Genomic DNA, 20,300 nt, shown 5'->3' with positions numbered 1-20,300 from the left:
TTTTCTTATAGTAATAGTTACAAAGAACGAGTTTTCAACTTTCAAGTACGTTTCAACTTTCAATAAAACAGCGTTAATTAAGAATATGACAAATATAAACAAAGATCACTTCTCGTAATATTTGAAACAATTATTTTTACTCATTTGTTGACTATATTTTTATCAAAATTTAACACATTGTGACTAGATATCAAAGTTTTTATGAATCAGAAAATTTCCTTTTTTAGAAGAAAAATTTGAGTCTATGCGGTAAAAATTATGTAATTAAATTAATAGTTTGTTTATCTTTTTCAGAGAGAATCAGCTCAGAGGGATGCTGACCGCGAACGTCGTCTTCGTGCTGATAGCGAGACCAGAGCGAAGCAGGCACTTCAAGAAGCTGCCCGCTGTAGGTCTAGGCTTAAGCTTCTCACGTCCGAATTCCAAAGGTAAATTTCTACTGTAAATCTATTAAAATAACACATCACTCAATAAGTCGTGTGGCTAACTAAGAAAAACACTTTTTTTGGCAAAAATCGATTTTATTCATCAGTGTAATCTCCTTCAAGATCAATACAATCATTCCAAAGCTTCTCTAACTTCTCAATGCCGTGCTTGCAAAAGGATTTTTCTTTTTTTGCCATTTTAGCTGGCAAAAAGCTTTTTCATTGTCAAATGTTCATGCATTAGATGTAACCAATTTGTAGACTTTTTAGATGTTTTCTGGAGTAACCACCTCAATTGGCCGACCGGAACGTTCACCATCATCAGTGTCTGTGTTACAAATAGTCTTTTCAAAGATGGTTCTTAATAAACTTCATATGTTTTTGATATTGGCAGCGCCATCTGTGGGTCAGTCATACGACTTATTGAGTGATGTATTATTTCAAAATAAAGAAAATTATTTACGACGAAATTTTCAAACACTAATTCTGATTCCTAGGTCAAGAATGATATGCAACTTTTAGAATTATGATACAAATTCAATATTATATTAATAACAAGTCTATTCAATATGAAAAAAAAAGTTCCGTTTATTTTTAAATGCAATATGCATTCCTACTGATCAGCGGTATAGCTAAGGGATATTTGAAAAACATAAGTTCCTAAATATAGTTTTGTATTACGGGGTTAGGGGGAAAATGTTGTACGCCAATGATACAAATGGTTATTTTCATCCGGTCACTATCATCGGTACGTAATTCCAATCCGAAACACAGCTGCTTGTTGAGTACATTCTTTATAATCGATTTTTTTACATCCAGCTGTGGTATTCTACATTCACAATTAATTAACTGCCATCAAATGAATTGCTATCAGATAAAATAGCAGTTATTAAACAAATACTAAGTGTGCAAAGAATTTCTGGTGATAATCGATTGGTTGATGTAAATAAGCAATTTGAAAGAATAATTTTTCTCAGAAAGTGATATTCAGTATCAGTTGAGGTATTATAACTTGTAGTCAGTTAGTCTATTTTACTGACATTCGAAAACACTATGTATAATCTGTCAATAACTCAAATATTTCTCAAATATGTAAAATTGGTTTTCTTATTGCTTTCCGAAACGCTTTCGCCACTCTACAAATTCGAACAAAAACAATTTCTGAACGAGATAATCGATTTTCTTGTACACTAAGAAGGATCAGCTCTAGTGAGTAAAAAACGGTTATGTCTGAACGAAATATTTTGGGGGGAAATCGACAGTAAACTAACGTTATCTTGGCAGTATAGGGATGATTTATACAACTTCGTAGGCGTAAAATTTTCCTTGTAACGGATATTATATACACTTCTGTTCACTGAAAAAACATACACTTGAATGCGTAAATCAGAGTTTCCACCTAATGTAGCTGTCATCGTCAATGACAGATAATTCAATAAACAATTTGAAATCAATTGAAGAAAAATTGTACCTAATGCCTCCTCAGTTAACTGAAATTCAGAAAGCTGCCTTTATTGCAAAATTGAAAGATCAGAAAACTGGTAACTCATCTAAGTCTTAATGCGAGTACCGAGATCAGAAGCGATACAAACAAGACGGGACCTTGCACCGAAAGATTGGACCTGGAAAAAGAAAAATTTCAAGTAACGCACCAGATGTTGCATTGATTTATTTTTTGAGAGAGCATCTCTTTGAATCGGCTGATAGTGATGCATATGCAAAAAACTTTCCAGGATCCCGTCCTACGGCATGTACACGAATTAAAGCTTCGGATTTGAAAAACTAGTGCTAAGAAAGCATCGCTTTCAAATGAGTGCAAGCAATCCAGAGTTGTGTTTGCACTTAATTATCAAACCAATGGTCTTCATAGATGAAAAAATATTCAAGTCATGCTATGACGAACGTATTCACGTTTACCGACCACCAAAATCAAAATTTAAGCAGCGATATGTTAAGTAATAAGTCCGGCAAATGTATAGTAAAAGTTTGGGTTGGATAAGTATCAATGAGCTTGGCGTTTGTTCGAGAATTGGTGCAAGGTTCAACTCCGAAATTAACCTCAATATTGTCATCGTTAAATCAAACTTATGATTGAAACGATTTTATTTACCAACATGATAATTATCCTGTCAACACCGCCCGCATAATTCAACAATAGTTTCGATAAAACAATTTTGAGATTTTACCGTCGTCAACAAATGGTCTGGATACAAATCCCTTTGAAAATTTATGGGAGTGGTTGGTAAAAAAAAATTACAAAGGAATTTTCGTCCCAGAAATCAAGAAGAGCTATGGAAAGTCATTGAAACAACTTGGGAAGACCTTAATTTAAATGGAAATATTTGTCGGAAATTAACTCACTCCATCCCAAAAAGATTAGAAAAAATTATTGAAAAAGAGTGGAGTTCTAATTAATACTAAAAAATTCTCCTAGTCAATTATTTAATGTCAATTATTTGTTTCATTGTCTAGTGACTCACCTGTTGTAAAACAGGACGTGGTAAGCTATCGAAACCTTCCAATACAGGGGACGGATCTATCCGCCAAATCATTGCCGGGGCTTTACTGAAATCAGAGCGGAAAGCAACCAAATTCTTTGTTCTGGTATCAACCAATACGATTAGTTTTGTTTGGATTGGACTGAAACTTAATAATGATAACATAATGGCAACAAAAAGTATTCTGAATCCAATTTAGATAGTCTGGAAATTGAGTGACAATCTAACCCGATCTTCCATCGGTGAAAATAAGTTGCAACAATGTTGGTCGGATCAATGAGACTAACCATTGACAATAGCGAGTACTCATTAAAATAAACTAACATATTCTCAAGAATTTTCGAAATAATTACTTATTTCAATCATTTCTAGTGTAGAAATTTCACAAAGGAAAGTTAACAAACATATCTCAGTCTCTAAAAGCGAAAAACTTTCCGAATTTATCTCTCTTCCAGTTCTGAATGGCATATTTCGTGAACTTCCTTTATGAAACTTCTCGCAATAATATTTGAAGTAGTTGTAAGACAACAAAGCAAGTGTTGAGATAGTCAGTGTATGAGAAGAATAGTAATAAAATATTTTATATCCATGCTTACAGTATAAAATAAATTGAAAGATAAATGCTAATAGAAAATTTCAATAGATAGAGTTAACGTAAATAAATGAATTATATTCAGTATTCTCCTCTCGATTTACTTCAAGCAATATTGAACATTGGAAGCCAGAACGTATTAACATTAATGAAAAATTCGAAATTTGTGGGAAAATCTCACAGTAGTTGTGTAGAATTCACATTTCACTTTCATCTCTTCAGATGGTGTTCTTTACAAACCTCGATATGATATTTTGAACATTTCCAAAATTCGTGCTTCATATATATATATATATATATATACACACTCTTAATGGATTAAATGTGTTTAGGATACGTATCAGAATGAGACGAGGGAGGATATTTTGGAAAGTGGAAATGGAAGAGAAAAAGCCTCACATATCATTTTATTCGTGCGGAAATATTTGTTACATCCTCGCGAATAAGATATTAATGTAATATCAGCGGGCTTAAAGAGATTTGCTTTTGACAGGTTGTTATCGTATTTTGTCATTTCGTTTTCGTAATTCTGTCTATCTAAGAAATAGATAAATACCGGAGTTGAGAAAATATGTATACATTTTCTGTTGAAAGAATTTTACGAGGTTGCTACTCAAGTTTTGAGATATGATAACACGGATATCAATATGTCAAATCTGACATTGCCATCTTAAAGTTTGACATTTTTAATAGTGAACGTACTCAAAACGTATTGTCTTACGAGTGCTATATGAGTTGTTTACAGATACTTGAAACATTCATCTTGGTCCATTTAAATCGCGAACACGCATCAGTAAGTGCGCCGATCAACTTTTTTCGACTTTGGGTGATGATGTGCGTAAACTAATATTGCAAGTTCGTTATGTTGAGATACCGTTAGATTGTTAGATTGAAGCATACTAGGTCCACTCCTATACATTCAATCTTTCATGAACATTTGGCTGTCAAAAAGATTTGTTCGCGTTGGATACCGCATAATTTGACAATCACTCAAAAAAATCTCATGCCGATTGATGTTATGTGAGGATCAAACAATATTTCATAAATACGCACACCAAATTAAGAATTGAAAAATATTGTTTACTCCCCGTATAAAATTCGGTAAACGTCCTACAAACCGTCATCAAAGGGCTTACTGTGAATCATTCAGAAAACAGAAAAACTTGTAAAGAAAAATTTAATTCAGTTGACAAAGCTAATCAAGATTTTATACGTAGAACAATTTATAGTTTATATAAAGAGAACAGGATTGTGACATCAGAAGTAATACATAAAAATTTGTTTACCAGAATTGTTCGAAAAATTAGGAAAACCAACCATAGAAAACGAATTGTTCTCCACCACGACAATGCGAGTTCTCACACATCAGTTCAAAAACGTTTTTTAAAAGTCAAACTATCCAATTGATAGATCATCCTTCCTTTAAGTCCTTGTTTTGCAACCAATGATTTCTTTGTATCTCGTCAGATCAAAAATAAATTGCGAAATCAACGGTTTTCTACACTTGAAGAAGCGGTTGATGCGTTCAAATAACATGTTTGGTGGTACTTCAAGGGGAATGGAAAAAATGCTTCGACAATTGTTTCAAACGCATGCAAAAGTGTATTGATCCATTTTCCCTATTTTGCGAACAATATATCTCAAATTTAACTTCCAATAAATCATTGTTTACCCATCCTTTTCGTTTTGTAATAAATGGAAAAAGGCAACTTCCTATTTTCTTTGTATACTCTCTACATATAACAGAAGAGACACAGACGGTTTTCTTTCGAATCGAATTAAATAAACAAATGCCCCTATCGGTTGACCGTTCGAGAATAAATAGGTACTTCTATTGTCAAGATTAAATTAAATGTCCTTCGGGTGAAACCAGAGGGTTTTTTCTCTTTAAGAAAAAACGGAAAAGATTAATAGTGGTCAAAAGAAGAAGAATGTACCGTTATATAAAAGTTGAATGGACGTTTCAGGGTGGTTATAACGGGTTCGGTAAATTGGTATAAAGAAATATTGCATTGAGTGGAGCACGCTTAGTCTAAGATCCCGCTGCAGGATAAGGGCGCTCATCGGTTTTTTTGCCGAAACCCTTATCGATATTTATAATAATAAAAATATATATTTACTAGGTTGCTTAACAAAATTTGGTGGTTAGTATTTTTAATCTAATTAGTTTGACGACGTTGTAGGTAATCACTGTAGACAGCGAGAATTTTTTATGAAACCCGCAGTAATCCAACAACACACTCAAAAAATCGATCAATTGTTGCATGCCTATAATTTTTGCCGTAAATAATCGACCTGATTCAAGAAATTAGGAATACATTTTGTTCAACGTGCAATATTGAATTCAAATTATGTTTACAAAGAATTGAACGACCAAAGATGACATTATTGACCTACCCGAATTTTGTAATTGACTATTTCGTGGAAGGGCGTTCAAAAGAAATCAAAAGATTGGATGCGAATGAACCACTTCCTAAACGACTTTGAAGGCATCAAATTGAAGTACGTGATGAACCTGTTGTTCATACTCTTTCAACATTTCCACCTACTCGTTGTCGTCAGCGTCCACAACTAAGATATTTTATGTATTCGTCAAATAACATCAGACTAGTTAATTTGGTAATTTGTGCCCTACAAGACCTGCATTGTGTATGCCAAACTGCTTTGACCATTATAATCATTTTGTTTAAATTTTAGTTAAAATAAATTACGTATAAGTAATTTTAATAAAATATAATTTTGTTATGTAGTTATTACAGCTTTCAGTGTAGATTCATTATTATGACGTACAGGGTACGTCGTACGTCCGAACTTAAAATCTCTGGGATTATTTACTTCAAATAAAATGTTAGCTGGTTGGAGTGGTATTGGATGAAGAAGGTGTTTCCAAGTTGTCAGCAATCTCTGGCTATCGTCCCTTGTATTCAGACAGTTTGGACGTTTCTCTATTTAGATAACTTCTCGAATAATCCTGGACTTGAAGGAGCGGAGTGGGGCGATAGTTTTGGTTCCATTGAAATCGATTGTGTGTCCGGTATGGACACGGTGTTGGGTAAGGGTAGAGTAAATATTTGAATTGGTGACAGGTGAAGTTTCTTATTGGCTTTGAAGATTGTGCAAATTTTGTCTGTTACACATTGGTATGAGTGGGTTTGCGATAAACGCAGTGATAGAAGCCCTGTGGAGAAAGTTTTCTGATTATGAAGTCAAGGAACAGCAAAGATGACTTCTCCTCCACCTCCATCGTAAACTGTATACAAGGATGTACGCCCTTCAGATGGAGCTGGGAGGAATCTCAAGTATCTCTTTCATGGGCCCAAATGATACAAGTGTCATATCGTAGCCAACAACTTGGTCGGAGAGGGGAGGATAGTTCTTTATTTGCAAAATGGTCCATGAAAATGTTGGCGATGACGGAAGAGAGAGGAGATCCCATGGGAACATCTTTGAGCTGCTTAAATCGTCCTAAAAACCTAAGTAGAGATTGAAATATCACGCCTCGAGCTCGGAAAATAGTGGAAGTTCTGTTTATTTGCTCTCAAATACATAAAAATTGATTGAATTTAAGATAAATGGTATGCATGGTAAACCCTTATTCAATGTAGGCGAAAAAGAATTTAATCACGTGTACAAAACCTTCAATAATAAGTTTCCTTCTACACATTAGAGTTTTCTTTATTTTTCTATCCTAAACTAACAAAACGATACAAAACCGTACGTAGTAGCTTCCTACTCGTAACTGCAACAGTTAGAAAGGAAAAGCGTTTATCCTCAGCCTAGTAGACCGAGTCTCCTCTGAAGGGCAAATATTTGATTGTTTACTTTAAAGTCGCTTATCTTATTAGAGCCTCAAGTTTACCGGTTAAACGGAAACATTCGGAGTAGAGATTTTGATTTTGTTTGACTAATGCTTTAGCTCAAACACGGTGCGGCGTCTCGTTTTTACGTGTTTTACGAAGCTGGATAAATATAAGGGAGACTTTAATAAACGTCAATTACGATGTGTATTCAAGTTATTAAATTGTTATAGAATCTGTTAAACAAAAATAACAATTCCTCTATTTTTGTTAACGAAGTTCGAACGAGTATATTAGTTCATAACATATATTTATCCTGTAGAAAGAGATTTTATTTCATTCTAAAATTGTACTGTAAATCAACTCCATTTTTTCCTCAACATTGATTGATAGAGGCAGAGCCGCAGTAATTTCCATATGACGAAGACGAATTGCTCTGTCGTATATCATGTTTTACGAGTTATATTTTGCGCGTACAGTAATAACAAGCAATCCATGTAAATTCATAGGATTGTTATTTCGCCGAGATGGGATAAATTCACATCATATTATGAAATTATACAGGTATACTCAGAAAAACTTTCATTAAGAGGCATTTTATTCATCAAGTCCTTAAGGATATCGTTAACACACGTATATTAATCCGTTTCATATACCCTATTTTTCAACTAGGAGGACCATTTTATGACACCTGAATCACCAAAAGAAATCACTACAAAGGTGACTAGATTGCACGGTTGGCGGAAAAGCCAAAAAGCTGATCAAAATTAAAAAAAAAAGCTCATTAAAAATTGATAGTGGGGGTTTTTGGGGTCGCTGATCACGAATTGAACAATGATTTTTCGAAAAACAGAATGGCAGATCCAATATGCCGACCAAAAAATTACAAAATCGATTGTCGGCAGAAAAATTGTTTATTTAAAGTATTCTAACAAATGAAGTGATACTTATTTAAATATAGATTTGATTCCGAATTATGTTAACATAAAAAAATAAAAATTAAACTTAAGCCTACAACATTAGCAGTCGCTCTCACACTCTTCATCGCTGGATTCCGAATAATCCGTTTCATTCTCAGTGTCTGTATCTCCATCGATCACAACTTCTTTACATTATCAAAGAGTCGATATGACAGAGGCAGTTTCTCGTAATTTTCGACGATGTTTAATAAGACTTCTACTTTATCATTTATATTTGTCTTCAGTAAGGAAAACAGGCACTTCTAAGTCATTGACACTGCTTCTGCAGAACTCCGAGAATATCCAATTTAAAACAAAATACTTTGTTGAAAAATTGTTCATAACAAAAGACTTTCGGTTATTTGTATAATACAATGGAAGTAGCATTACAATCAAGGTTGCGAATTGGCGTAGCAAATTTTCGATTGTTCAAACATTAAATATTCATAATTTTTTTTAACAATATAGAAATAAGAAAACAATTTATAGTACAAAAACTACCTCCATTACGTGATTAATAACTTTTTACAGGTTAACAATTACCAAATTTTGATTTCTCCTATTTTTTATACATACCTTGTGAGGATAATCTACTTATTTTGAACTGTCTACGCACTTCGTGGAGTGATGTTTCTAAAGCCAAATATAACAGCGGAAACGCTACCTGAGACGGTTACATTCAGACTGTCGTTTTGAGGGGCCAGAGACCTCCTGGAAACGGTTCTAAACTAACGCCTTCATTTTTAGAATTTCAGCCAACTTTTTGGCGTTTTGCTCCGAGGATTGAAAACGATGACATAAAATACTAATCATACTAAAATTGCACAGTCTGGAAATGATGAACCACAAACTAAATAATAATTAATCTAATAGAAACACGGTAAAAGATTCAAAGTATATTATTGAAAACAAAAAAAAATACAACGAATTGTAAAATTAAATTACTCCCCGTATAAAATTGGGTAAACATCCAACAAACCGTCAGTCGACGTGGACTCATCATCTCCACTGTTTACCAATGAAAAATTCGAATCGTAAACATAAATGCATTTCTATTGGCCTAAGCTGTCGGTAGGCTTATGTTCACAATTTCCTCGAAATATTCCTGCCAGATAGCCTGCGATAATCAGTGGCATCGCTAGGTGAGATTAATTTAATTTATAAATTCCTTAAAATAAATAGAAACATAAAGACAGGTATTAGCAATGCATCTTTAAAAAATTCATGCTCAGATCCCGTATAAAGAATTATTAAACGTTTGCCTTCTCCAGAGGGATTTTTCATTCCTGAACACAATCCTTTAAGAAAAACTTCTCTTTTGTCTCGAATAGACGTATCTATACATATTTTGAAATTTGTATGATCTTCATTTAGCCAGGTTTCATCAAGGTAACACATGGGCCTCTGTTCTTGCCTATATTGCTTGAAGAATCTTAGGTAATTTCTTCTCCATCTTACATTATTGAAATACTCTTTCTATTTCTTTACAAATATTGAAAAATGCAATTTTCTCAGCTCTCAATTCCCATAAAAATTAGTATAATTTGTGGCTTACTTAAAGTTTACTTAATTATAAATTATAAAGTTTATATAATGATAATAATGATAATTTTTTTATTTCTGCTGAAATTTTATCGAATGTTGGTAATTTTTAAAAAAGAAACTATGAACAATGTGTTGAAAATTATATTGTTTGTTGTATCGTCGAAGGCTTCTACAATTCTTGGATGACCTCCACGATGGTTAGAAGAGACTATAATATGCTGTTTTCGATGATTTACCCAACGTTTTTTCAATGTTAAACACAATGGTATTCACCATTGCCTCTGGTTCGCCATCTGAAATTTGTTCATACAAATTCACAATGTTTTACTTCTTTGTATACTATAAGTGGCTTAAAATAACAGAGCTCCTCTTTTGGAGGGCTAATAATGTCTGCTAGTTCTTGGAATATTATCTGAGTCCATTTCGAAATTAGTTCTGAGAGGAACTTTCTTCACATTTTAATAAAACAATTAAAAGAATGCAAGGAAGAACAAAATGGAAACTAGTTGTTAATAATTAATACAATTGTCAATAATAATATATGTCAAAAGTGCTGTGCGGATCTGGCTGCCGGAATCTATAGTCAACTTAAATTCAAATCAGTCCTCCTAGTTTAAATTCAGGGTATAGAACTTAGAATTTCACAATCCTTTCCGTCGCCTGTGCATATCATTTACGAGCAATATTCTCTTCAGGACGTCAATTTCAATAAGCTCTATTCCAACTTGTATAACCTTTCAAGTAAAATGCGTTGAGGTAGTGAGAAGCATTTTAAAAACTGTTACAAAATAACTTTTTCATTCTCCAACTACAAGTATCCATCTCGCAACTTCGTGTGAGGCGGTATCCTATCTACAATCGACACTAACAAGCAAAACAAGACGTGGAGGGTGTTTAAATTGACATAACTCCCGTTTGGCAATTGGGATAGAAGATAATTGCATTCAGCTTAGTATGAACTCCTCCAACCGGTATATTGTCACAGAAATATTATCTATTTTCCAATTCTCTCATCTGCGCTTTCACTACCTCGTTCTATACATTTGTATTTAATATATGTAAATTAGACAGTGGAAACTTATTTGAAAGTTTAACTTGTTCCGGTTATAACAACGTATACATCTGATGTTCGGCGCATGAGGTAGTGGTATGGAATAAGTTTGAAACAGTTGTCACGAATACATAACGACTATATTTCATTGAATAAATGACTTGATGTTTTACCTAATTGCCTAGCGCTTTATGCGCCTACAAATATCTTCATCGGAGTGGATTACTCCGATCGCTCTTTTTGTTATAATGTTTTGTTGATCCTAGCTTCGTTTGTCAGCTTTCTAGTCTACTATTTCTAGAATCTGCATCTGTATCTGTTTCTGTATCTGATATCTTTGGTTTCTCCAAGTACTTGGTCTGCCCTTCCTCTTGGTCATAGAGGTATCCATTTATGTAAAAATCAAGCACAAGAGGATAAACTCTTCAACACTCGACTAATTCGAGTGGTGCCCGCCGTGTTAGACAGCTCGGAAGAGCTCTGCCGTGGTAGTATCGATAAAATAGAGTAAGGCCTTTCTTCTCCACTCTGGATCGCCTGAACTGCTCTCTTCTATATTAAGTCCAGCATCTTGATGGTATGCTTGGGAGCCGAATGTTCGAGCAATATTCTAAAGATGAACGACTCTGGGTCTTGTAGAGAATTAGAAGCTGTTGCGAGGGTTATAGATTTTTGGTCTTAAAAAGGGGTCCAAGTTTTTGTGAAGCTGCCTTGGCTAAATGGGCTACGTGACTATGCTAGGACGTATTTCTTCCAGCTTCAACACCTAAGAAGGGATTTTACAGGGATGGTGATATTTTATGTCCAGACAGGACCCAATCCTGAGCTGCAGTGCCGGCCTCCTTTGTAAAAATAGCAGCCTTGGTCATTGCTGCTTTAAACTCAATCAGATTGCTTCCACCACATTTCAGAATATTTCAGGATCGGTATTGATGGTGGTGATGTGTTGCTGTCTACAGACTGTGGTAGTAGCCGAAGCTATATATCTGGTTTGCAGTTTTGTCGAGTAGATCGTTGATGTACAGGAGAGAGAGAGAGAGAGAGAGAGAGAGAGAGAATAGTTGACGAGATGCATCCCAGGGGAACAACAACGTTGACCATAAATCTTTCTGAGGTGTGTCCATCGTTAGCGATGTGGATAGAACGGTCTTTGAGAATGCTACTAAGCCAACCGCTAAGTGAGGACGACAAATTATACGATCTTAATTTATTTAGAAGATTGCCATGCCAAACTCTGTCAAAAGCTTTAGATATGTCAAATGTTATTTCTCTGAATTCGCCATATTTCTCTGTACCTTCGATCCATGCGTTAGTGACTTATCTCAGGAGATCCCCGATTGATCTATGTTTACGGAAGCCAGTATTGATGGTCGCTGATGATGTTAGCAGACTCAAAATATCTAAAGATTTGCTGGTTAATGACTTCCTCCATGATAATGGTATTGGCTGGGACTAAATCAATCTGACGGTAGTTATTGGGAATAATCTTTTTTCCTTTTTTGGTATGGTGTTAAAGCGAGCAACTAACCAATCTACAGGGAACACACCTCTTTTATTTGATAGAGAAAGAGTTTGCATAGCGGACTTGTTAGTACAGTAGTTTATCTTCCTCGCCATTTCTGTAAGTTTCCTTCTCATGATGTGTCTTGCCCAATTTATTTTTTGTGTTTTTATATACCTTATTATATTTTCTTCTCCCAGTTTTTCTTCTATTTCTTGATTTTTCTTTAATATTCTTTCTCTATCTCATGTAATATTTGGTCCAATTATTTCGCTAATCTTTTTCTTCCTTTTTATTTATGATTGATTGAATATATTTTTAATTGTACGAATATAAATACTGTAATTTGAATAAATAGGATGTAGAAGAGTGCAACAGAATGGTCTTCCCGGTCATCGGACTTGACTCCAATAGATTTTTCTTATGGGGTACCTTATGGATAAAGTTTTTTGCAAAAGATCAATACATTTGTTTGATGTTATGTATTAGGATTGTTACAATATAAGAGGAAGTCATTTAATGATACACCGATTGTTACCCTGAGACATGATAACTAATTTAGAGTAATAATTCATGCCCTTTCGAAATCCATAAACCGAATCAGTATTACTACAATCCAAACGGCAAAATAAAATCTTTTTGTGTATCGTCATCCTATTATCTCTTTGACCAAACCTATATACCGTGAAATACCTTTAGACATGAACAAACTGAAATAAATTATATTCCTCAATGAACCCGGTATATAATACATGATAGTCGGTGATCGCATCTGCCTCGCGCGCCCCCAGCAGATTAACCCTCCCCTCGGGGAGAAAAACACCGCTTCTCCTCTAAGAGATGGAAAAGAGGATTATAAACCCCGTTTTCGACAAAACAATGCATGTTTATTTTTCCCTTCCAAATTGGGGAGATCTGGGGGAATCATATCATGAGCTGTAAACTTTTTGAACAGATACGGATCTTAATTTTAGAATAAGTGATTGGAAACGGTGAAACGAGAAGCTAAAAAATTGTGAGAACTGTGGAATTTTGTTATATCGTGTATAATGCCCTTTTCCATATAACAAAAATAATCTGCCAATCAAGCTGAACATCATCCAAACAAGAAGTGGGAATGGAAGTATGCTTGAAAAAATATGTAGGAAGGGAAGAATAGCAAAGAATACAAAAGAGTAGGAACTTTCTCTTTTTAAAAGGAATTTTTTTGAATGAAATACGTGTAGACTACTAAAGCTAATTTCTGAAAGTGCTTCCAAAAATGTTTTAATGAATGGATCCTCGACGTAAATATGAAGAAACTAAATACAACGCATTCATGATATTCTGTGGTTCATCGGTTGTTTACTTTTTGTTTAACTTTCAGTTCGGTTGACTGAAAAATTTGAATGTAAATATGAATAATTTGAGTTCACCTTGTAAATGAGTCGCCCCTATAAGAACCGTGAATTGGTTTCACTACGTTAGTCGACAACAAAGAAAATCAACTCCGGTCTTTGGAGTCAAAGAGTGGTTGAGGAACATGGATGAAGGATAAAAGTAAGAGCACTTGAGTCGTATCACCAGGCTCTAGCAGCCACTTTGGCAGGTCTGTGATTAATTATTTTATGCTGTATTGTTCTTTAAAAATAAGATAAACTAAAAATAGGACACCCCGATAGGAATATAATGTATATAAAGTATCAATTGGTGCCAGCAGAGCTTTTCTTTCTCTAATTCTTGTACAAATTCAATAACAAATACGATCAATACCGTTAGATTGAAATAAAAATATATAAATTGTCGATATTTACTTTCCTACGAACGACTCCATATTGAACAGTCCTTTCAGGAATTGTGTTCCTGACTTGGAACGAGGGTGTCAGATAATAAAGGGATTTATGTATACAAAAGGGAAAATACGGGAGTTATTTGCTCATTTGATTAGCTTATTCACCATATTATTTATTTAACCATTGTAAAAGTCTGTTCTGTTTTCATTATATATATGAGAACTACGAGGATGGTCCCAGAAGTACCTACAAAAATATTGGAAAAAAATATATGTTCGATAGTTTCGATGGCTTTTTTATAATGAGAATTGTCAAGCTCCTCAAATTAGCCATTAACTCATTAAATGCCGAGATCGCCTTTTCATTGTTAGAAAATCTTTGATCACCGAGACATTTTTTTTAAATCTGGGAACAGAAAATAATCGGCGAGGGTTAAATCTGCATGAGGAAGCAATTTAAACTCTAATTCATTAATTTTGGCCATTGCAATAAAGAAAGTACGAGCTGGTGCATTGTTTTGATGTAACAACACTTTTTACTTAGCCAAATGTGGCCGTTTTTGCTTGATTTCTTGGCTCAAAGTTGCAATAAGTACGCAAATTCGCGCATTCCAAAAAACCGACATCGGTATTTTTCTTCTTTGTAGCCGGCTCTTCCTTTTGAGTCCTTTGTTTTGATTGTTCTTTTGTTTCGGGTGTGAAGTGATGGACCACGTTTCATCCCTGGTTATAGAACTGTGCGAAAATTCGGCTATATTTCTGTGAAACATTGCCAAACACTCGATTAAAACATCTTCACGACGCTGTTCCATTGTGAGCAAACGTGACACCCATCCTTCGCACAGCTTTCTCATGTCCAAATTTTTAGTTAATATGTGATGTATCGCACTTTTTGGAATGCCTACTATGTCTACTAGCTCACGCACTTTCAGTCGACGATCATCTAGTGTCGCTTTGTGGATGCTCTTCAATATTTCTGGAGTCGTCATCTCATTTGGTCGACCACTACGATGCTGGTCTTCACAGGTCGTAAGGCCTGATTTAAACTCTGCAACCCTATATTTTACTGTTGATAACGAAGGAGCAGTCTCACCCAAAGTAAAATCTAGTTCAGCATTTATATTGGTTGGGCTAACGCCTTTCAAATAAAAGTATTGTATCACATAACGATGACCAATTTTTTTTATGTTTACAAATCCACTGAAAACGTTCACTATTGATGGCTGTCAAACGAATAATAAACAACGTGGCGTCTTCAAACTTAAAACATATACTGTATAGATTGTGTACTTTCTAATACAGTGGTATTTTTCAAGCAATTACCGCCATCTCTAGGCAAGGCTAGGTACGTATTTGAAACTAAAGACATCAACAACATTTTTTGAGGTATCAGCTTTATTTTGCCAGAAAAAATTATTATCTCGACTAACGGTCACAAACAATCATCTAAAATGATAGGAATCGATTCTTGTCACACAAAAACTTCAATATAAATATATACGCGGCCATAATAATTAAAATTCAACGAAATTATATTTTGAAAATAGCTTCCGATTTCTTCTACCGGACACTTTACCAAATTTTCTGCGAACATAATACCAAAAATTCCACGTAAAACCGGAAGTGAAACTTATTATTCAAAACACGGAATATAGAAGCTATCTTCCGGATTTTAGATAGCAGATTCCACTCAAAGGTTATTATAGAAATTTTGTATAAAGTTAATAAGGGGCTCGCGAATTACCGACTGGGGTAGAAGAATGGGGAGAGTGGAAAAAGACGTTGGGGTTTAGGGTAGTGAAATCTTAAGAAGTTTGTCGAGGGGGACAAACGACTCCACTGACGCCAAGAGGATATAATATAGAGATGGAGCAGCTACTTTTTATCTCACGCCACATAGTCATTAGTCAAAACCATATTTAACATCTTTTCAACATCATATTGAGTTCAAGTGTGTGTCAATTATTTTTCACATTTTTATATAATTATTTCCATTTCAATTATGTTTTTTTGTAAGGAATTATTGTTCAAAAAACTTCTTCTATATTCTTTTTAGAGAAAAATATGTTGTATAGAATTCTTTTCCAATTTTTAAGCCCTCTAGGGGACTATTTTTCATCATCAAACATTGGGAGAGATGTCTCAACGAACTCGTAGATGATTCCTTATTCTTTGTGTGAATTTCATAACTTCCTGTTATTAAAATATCTCGCATCTCTATTCTAACCCTGAGGAAATAAATGTCACTATGGAATTGGGGATGAAAAGCTCAAGTGGATATGGTCCTGGACGTAGAAAGAAGTTTTATGAACAGATGCGTTCAATATGGGTAATTTATTGATTATGATACCAAGAAAAATCCCATAGTCTGCAGAATACGATACGAAGGCATGCACTTTTTCCTCAAATACTACCGGAATTCTCAGGGGATCTGTTATCAATTGCATTTATGGAAAACCAAACAAATTATTTGATATAGAAAGGATAAAAATGATTTTCAATATGGATAAGGATAATTAAAAAAACGATAAAACGGTCAGGGGAATAAACAAATCTGATGAATGAAGAAAAAATATAGAGAAACAATGGAGGACATCACAGATATACATTCAGATATAATTTTTGTTTGATTAAAATCGTTAGTAATCTAAGTTTAATTACATTGTGCTGTTCTAATTAAGATATAAATTTTTATATCACTATTTTTTGACCCTTTTAACAAATGTCCTTCGCTTCAAGTAATAATTGGAATCCCTTCCGCTTGAGGAAACTTACATTTGTCGTTAGGTTAGAAAGAAAGTTCTAGATGAAGGAATGAGGAAACTACTTTCCGCAAAATGCGTATACTTACCAAAATGAGAACTACCCGGTAATGATGTATGAGTATAAGGGGAAAGAGAATGCCGTTTTTGCGCTAGATTTATTTTCTTATATATAGACCACAAGATGTTATTGTTATGTCGAGGTCAACCTTTCGATTCTTAAAATGTTGTTTTTGTCCGACCGAAACTATTAGTCTGAATGAGGAAATATATATAGTGATATAGAAAACAAAACGCTCAGTGTTTACGAATTTCTTGTGAAAACAAACCTACAAGTTTTAAATTTTGATGTTTCTCTAAAATTTATATCAATCTGTTAACTTCCTTCGTGTCCTTTCTAAGTCAATGCTATTTTCTAGAATATTTGAACATTTTGAAAACAAAAATTTACGAATTTCATGTGAAAACAAACCTACAAGTTTTGAATTTTGATATTTTTCTAAAATTTATTATATCAATCTGTTAACTTCCTTCGTGTCCTTTCTAAGTCAATGCTATTTTCTAGAGTATTTGAACATTTTGATAACAAAACACTCAGTATTTACGAATTTCTTGTGAAAACAAACCTACAAGTTTTGAATTTTGATGTTTCTCTAAAATTTATATCAATCTGTTAACTTCCTTCGTGTCCTTTTGAAACCAATGCTATTTTCTAGAATATTTGAAAATTTTTAAAACAAAACACTCAGTATTTACGAATTTTTTGTGAAAACAAACCTACAAGTTTTGAATTTTGATGTTTCTCTAAAATTTATATCAATCTGTTAACTTCCTTCGTGTCCTTTTGAAACCAATGCTATTTTCTAGAATATTTGAAAATTTTTAAAACAAAACACTCAGTATTTACGAATTTTTTGTGAAAACAAACCTACAAGTTTTGAATTTTGATGTTTCTCTAAAATTTATATCAATCTGTTAACTTCCTTCGTGTCCTTTTGAAACCAATGCTATTTTCTAGAATATTTGAAAATTTTTAAAACAAAACACTCAGTATTTACGAATTTTTTGTGAAAACAAACCTACAAGTTTTGAATTTTGATGTTTCTCTAAAATTTATATCAATCTGTTAACTTCCTTCGTGTCCTTTTGAAACTAATGCTATTTTTTAGATTATTTGAAAATTTTGAAAACAAAACACTCAGAATTTACGAATTTTTTGTGATAACACACCTACAAGTTTTGAATTTTGATGTTTCTCTAAAATTTATATCAATCTGTTAACTTCCTTCGTGTCCTTTTGAAACCAATGCTATTTTCTAGAATATTTGAAAATTTTTAAAACAAAACACTCAGTATTTACGAATTTTTTGTGAAAACAAACCTACAAGTTTTGAATTTTGATGTTTCTCTAAAATTTATATCAATCTGTTAACTTCCTTCGTGTCCTTTTGAAACTAATGCTATTTTCTAGATTATTTGAAAATTTTGAAAACAAAACACTCAGAATTTACGAATTTTTTGTGATAACAAACCTACAAGTTTTGAATTTTGATGTTTCTCTAAAATTTATATCAATCTGTTAACTTCCTTCGTGTCCTTTTGAAACCAATGCTATTTTCTAGATTATTTGAAAATTTTTAAAACAAAACACTCAGTATTTACGAATTTTTTCTGAAAACAAACCTACAAGTTTTGAATTTTGATGTTTCTCTAAAATTTATATCAATCTGTTAACTTCCTTCGTGTCCTTTTGAAACCAATGCTATTTTCTAGAATATTTGAAAATTTTTAAAACAAAACACTCAGTATTTACGAATTTTTTGTGAAAACAAACCTACAAGTTTTGAATTTTGATGTTTCTCTAAAATTTATATCAATCTGGTAACTTCCTTCGTGTCCTTTTGAAGCCAATGCTATTTTCAAGAATATCCTCAGTACTCTTTAAACACTGTTAGGATAAATTCAGAACTTTCGTTACAATTTATGTAAAATTTTCACGTAATTCTGTTTTTTTTTTAACTTATATCCGCTATAATATGTAATGACTATTTTTATTTTTATTTGCCGTCATTTTTTCCTTTTATCTAGATAAGATGTTTAATTAAAATGTAGATTTTGTTTTATTTTCAAGTCGGTAAATTTGTTAAGTAATTGAATGCTAATAATTATCTACGTGGTTATTGCTTCGCATACGCTGACATCGTCTCGTTAATATGGATATTTATTATTTATATTTTTAATAATAGGATGTATGAGATATTCTCATAATCGTCGGTTGCTCTTTTGCATAATTATATACCTATAACTAGAGTTGAGACAATTTTTTGTTTACGTAACCAGATACATTTTACATTTTCGTGCAATGATTACTTTCGACGTGGATTAAACCAACAGCAGTGTGCCTATCAACTCGCTTCGACTTTTGGTGATGAAGCACCATCTCCAGCCAATGCGTTTCGCTGGCTTTCCGAATTCAATCGTAGTCGTAATGTGCTACAGGATGAATTTCGTGAATATCATCCAAAATCGGCTGTTGTGCCAGAAAATATCAATGATACATTCAATATTGCAGGAAAATTTGGCTGCCAAGAAAATTTATTCGCGTTGGATTTCGCATAATTTGACAATCGCTCAAATAAATCTCAAAACAATCTACTGTATGGGACTTAAGACGAGCCAGATCCAACAAAAGTTGCCAGCCAGCATTTTTTGTCAGAAGTGTTCGCAAAAATCAGAGAAACCTTTCGCAGAACACGAATCATTTTCCACAACGACAATGCACACATCAGTCAAACAAAAAGGTTTTTGAACAGATCAAAAATAAATTGCGATGTCGACGTTTTTCTATAACCAAAAAAGTGGTTAATTTTTGGAAGTACCTCAATCGAAATTGATCCTAAAGGAGAATATTTTGAAAAATAATAAACCCATATTCAATTGTAAATTATACAAAGGACATCCGTTCCTCTACACGGTAAATACCCTGGAAAAGATTTATTAAATGCTATAAAGAATAGTTGCTATTAAAACCTCTAAATATACCAGAAGTGAAAATGACAATAGTAAACATAAATCATCTATAAAAAAAATTCTTTTTTCTTTTTGTTACTTCTAAAGATACCAGATACTAAATGTAAGATGATAAATTATATTGATTACATGTAAATGACAAATTTGAAAGATAAAACAATAATAAAATGATACTAGAACATTAAATTGGATCAATGAGTACTATAATCGAAATAAAGAAGAAACGAAAGTTAAACTTAAATGAATGTGTGATAAACTATGAATTGCCATATCATCATTCTTGAAACGAAAATTTCGAATACGGTTATTGAGAATAGACAATTACTTTCTGTAATCTTACACCGGATTGTTACGAGATACTCCATAAGT

General features: G+C 33.3%; 1 protein-coding gene across 8 annotated transcripts in view; it reads left to right on the top strand.

The window, feature by feature from the left end:
• The window catches only part of LOC130892214 (uncharacterized), a 222,824-nt gene that overhangs the window by 154,075 nt on the left and 48,449 nt on the right, over positions 1 to 20,300 (top strand). For all 8 annotated transcript variants that reach the window (XM_057797452.1, XM_057797451.1, XM_057797450.1 and 5 more), the window contains one exon: positions 295 to 428. In XM_057797452.1, the coding sequence (XP_057653435.1) occupies positions 295 to 428 (134 nt within the window). The remainder of the gene's footprint in view (positions 1 to 294; positions 429 to 20,300) is intronic.

The sequence above is a fragment of the Diorhabda carinulata genome, chromosome 4, assembly GCF_026250575.1.
Source record: "Diorhabda carinulata isolate Delta chromosome 4, icDioCari1.1, whole genome shotgun sequence".
Classification (NCBI taxonomy): Eukaryota; Metazoa; Arthropoda; class Insecta; order Coleoptera; family Chrysomelidae; genus Diorhabda; species Diorhabda carinulata.
Note: the sequence above shows the minus strand (reverse complement) of the source record. Positions and strands in the feature narration are given on the sequence as shown.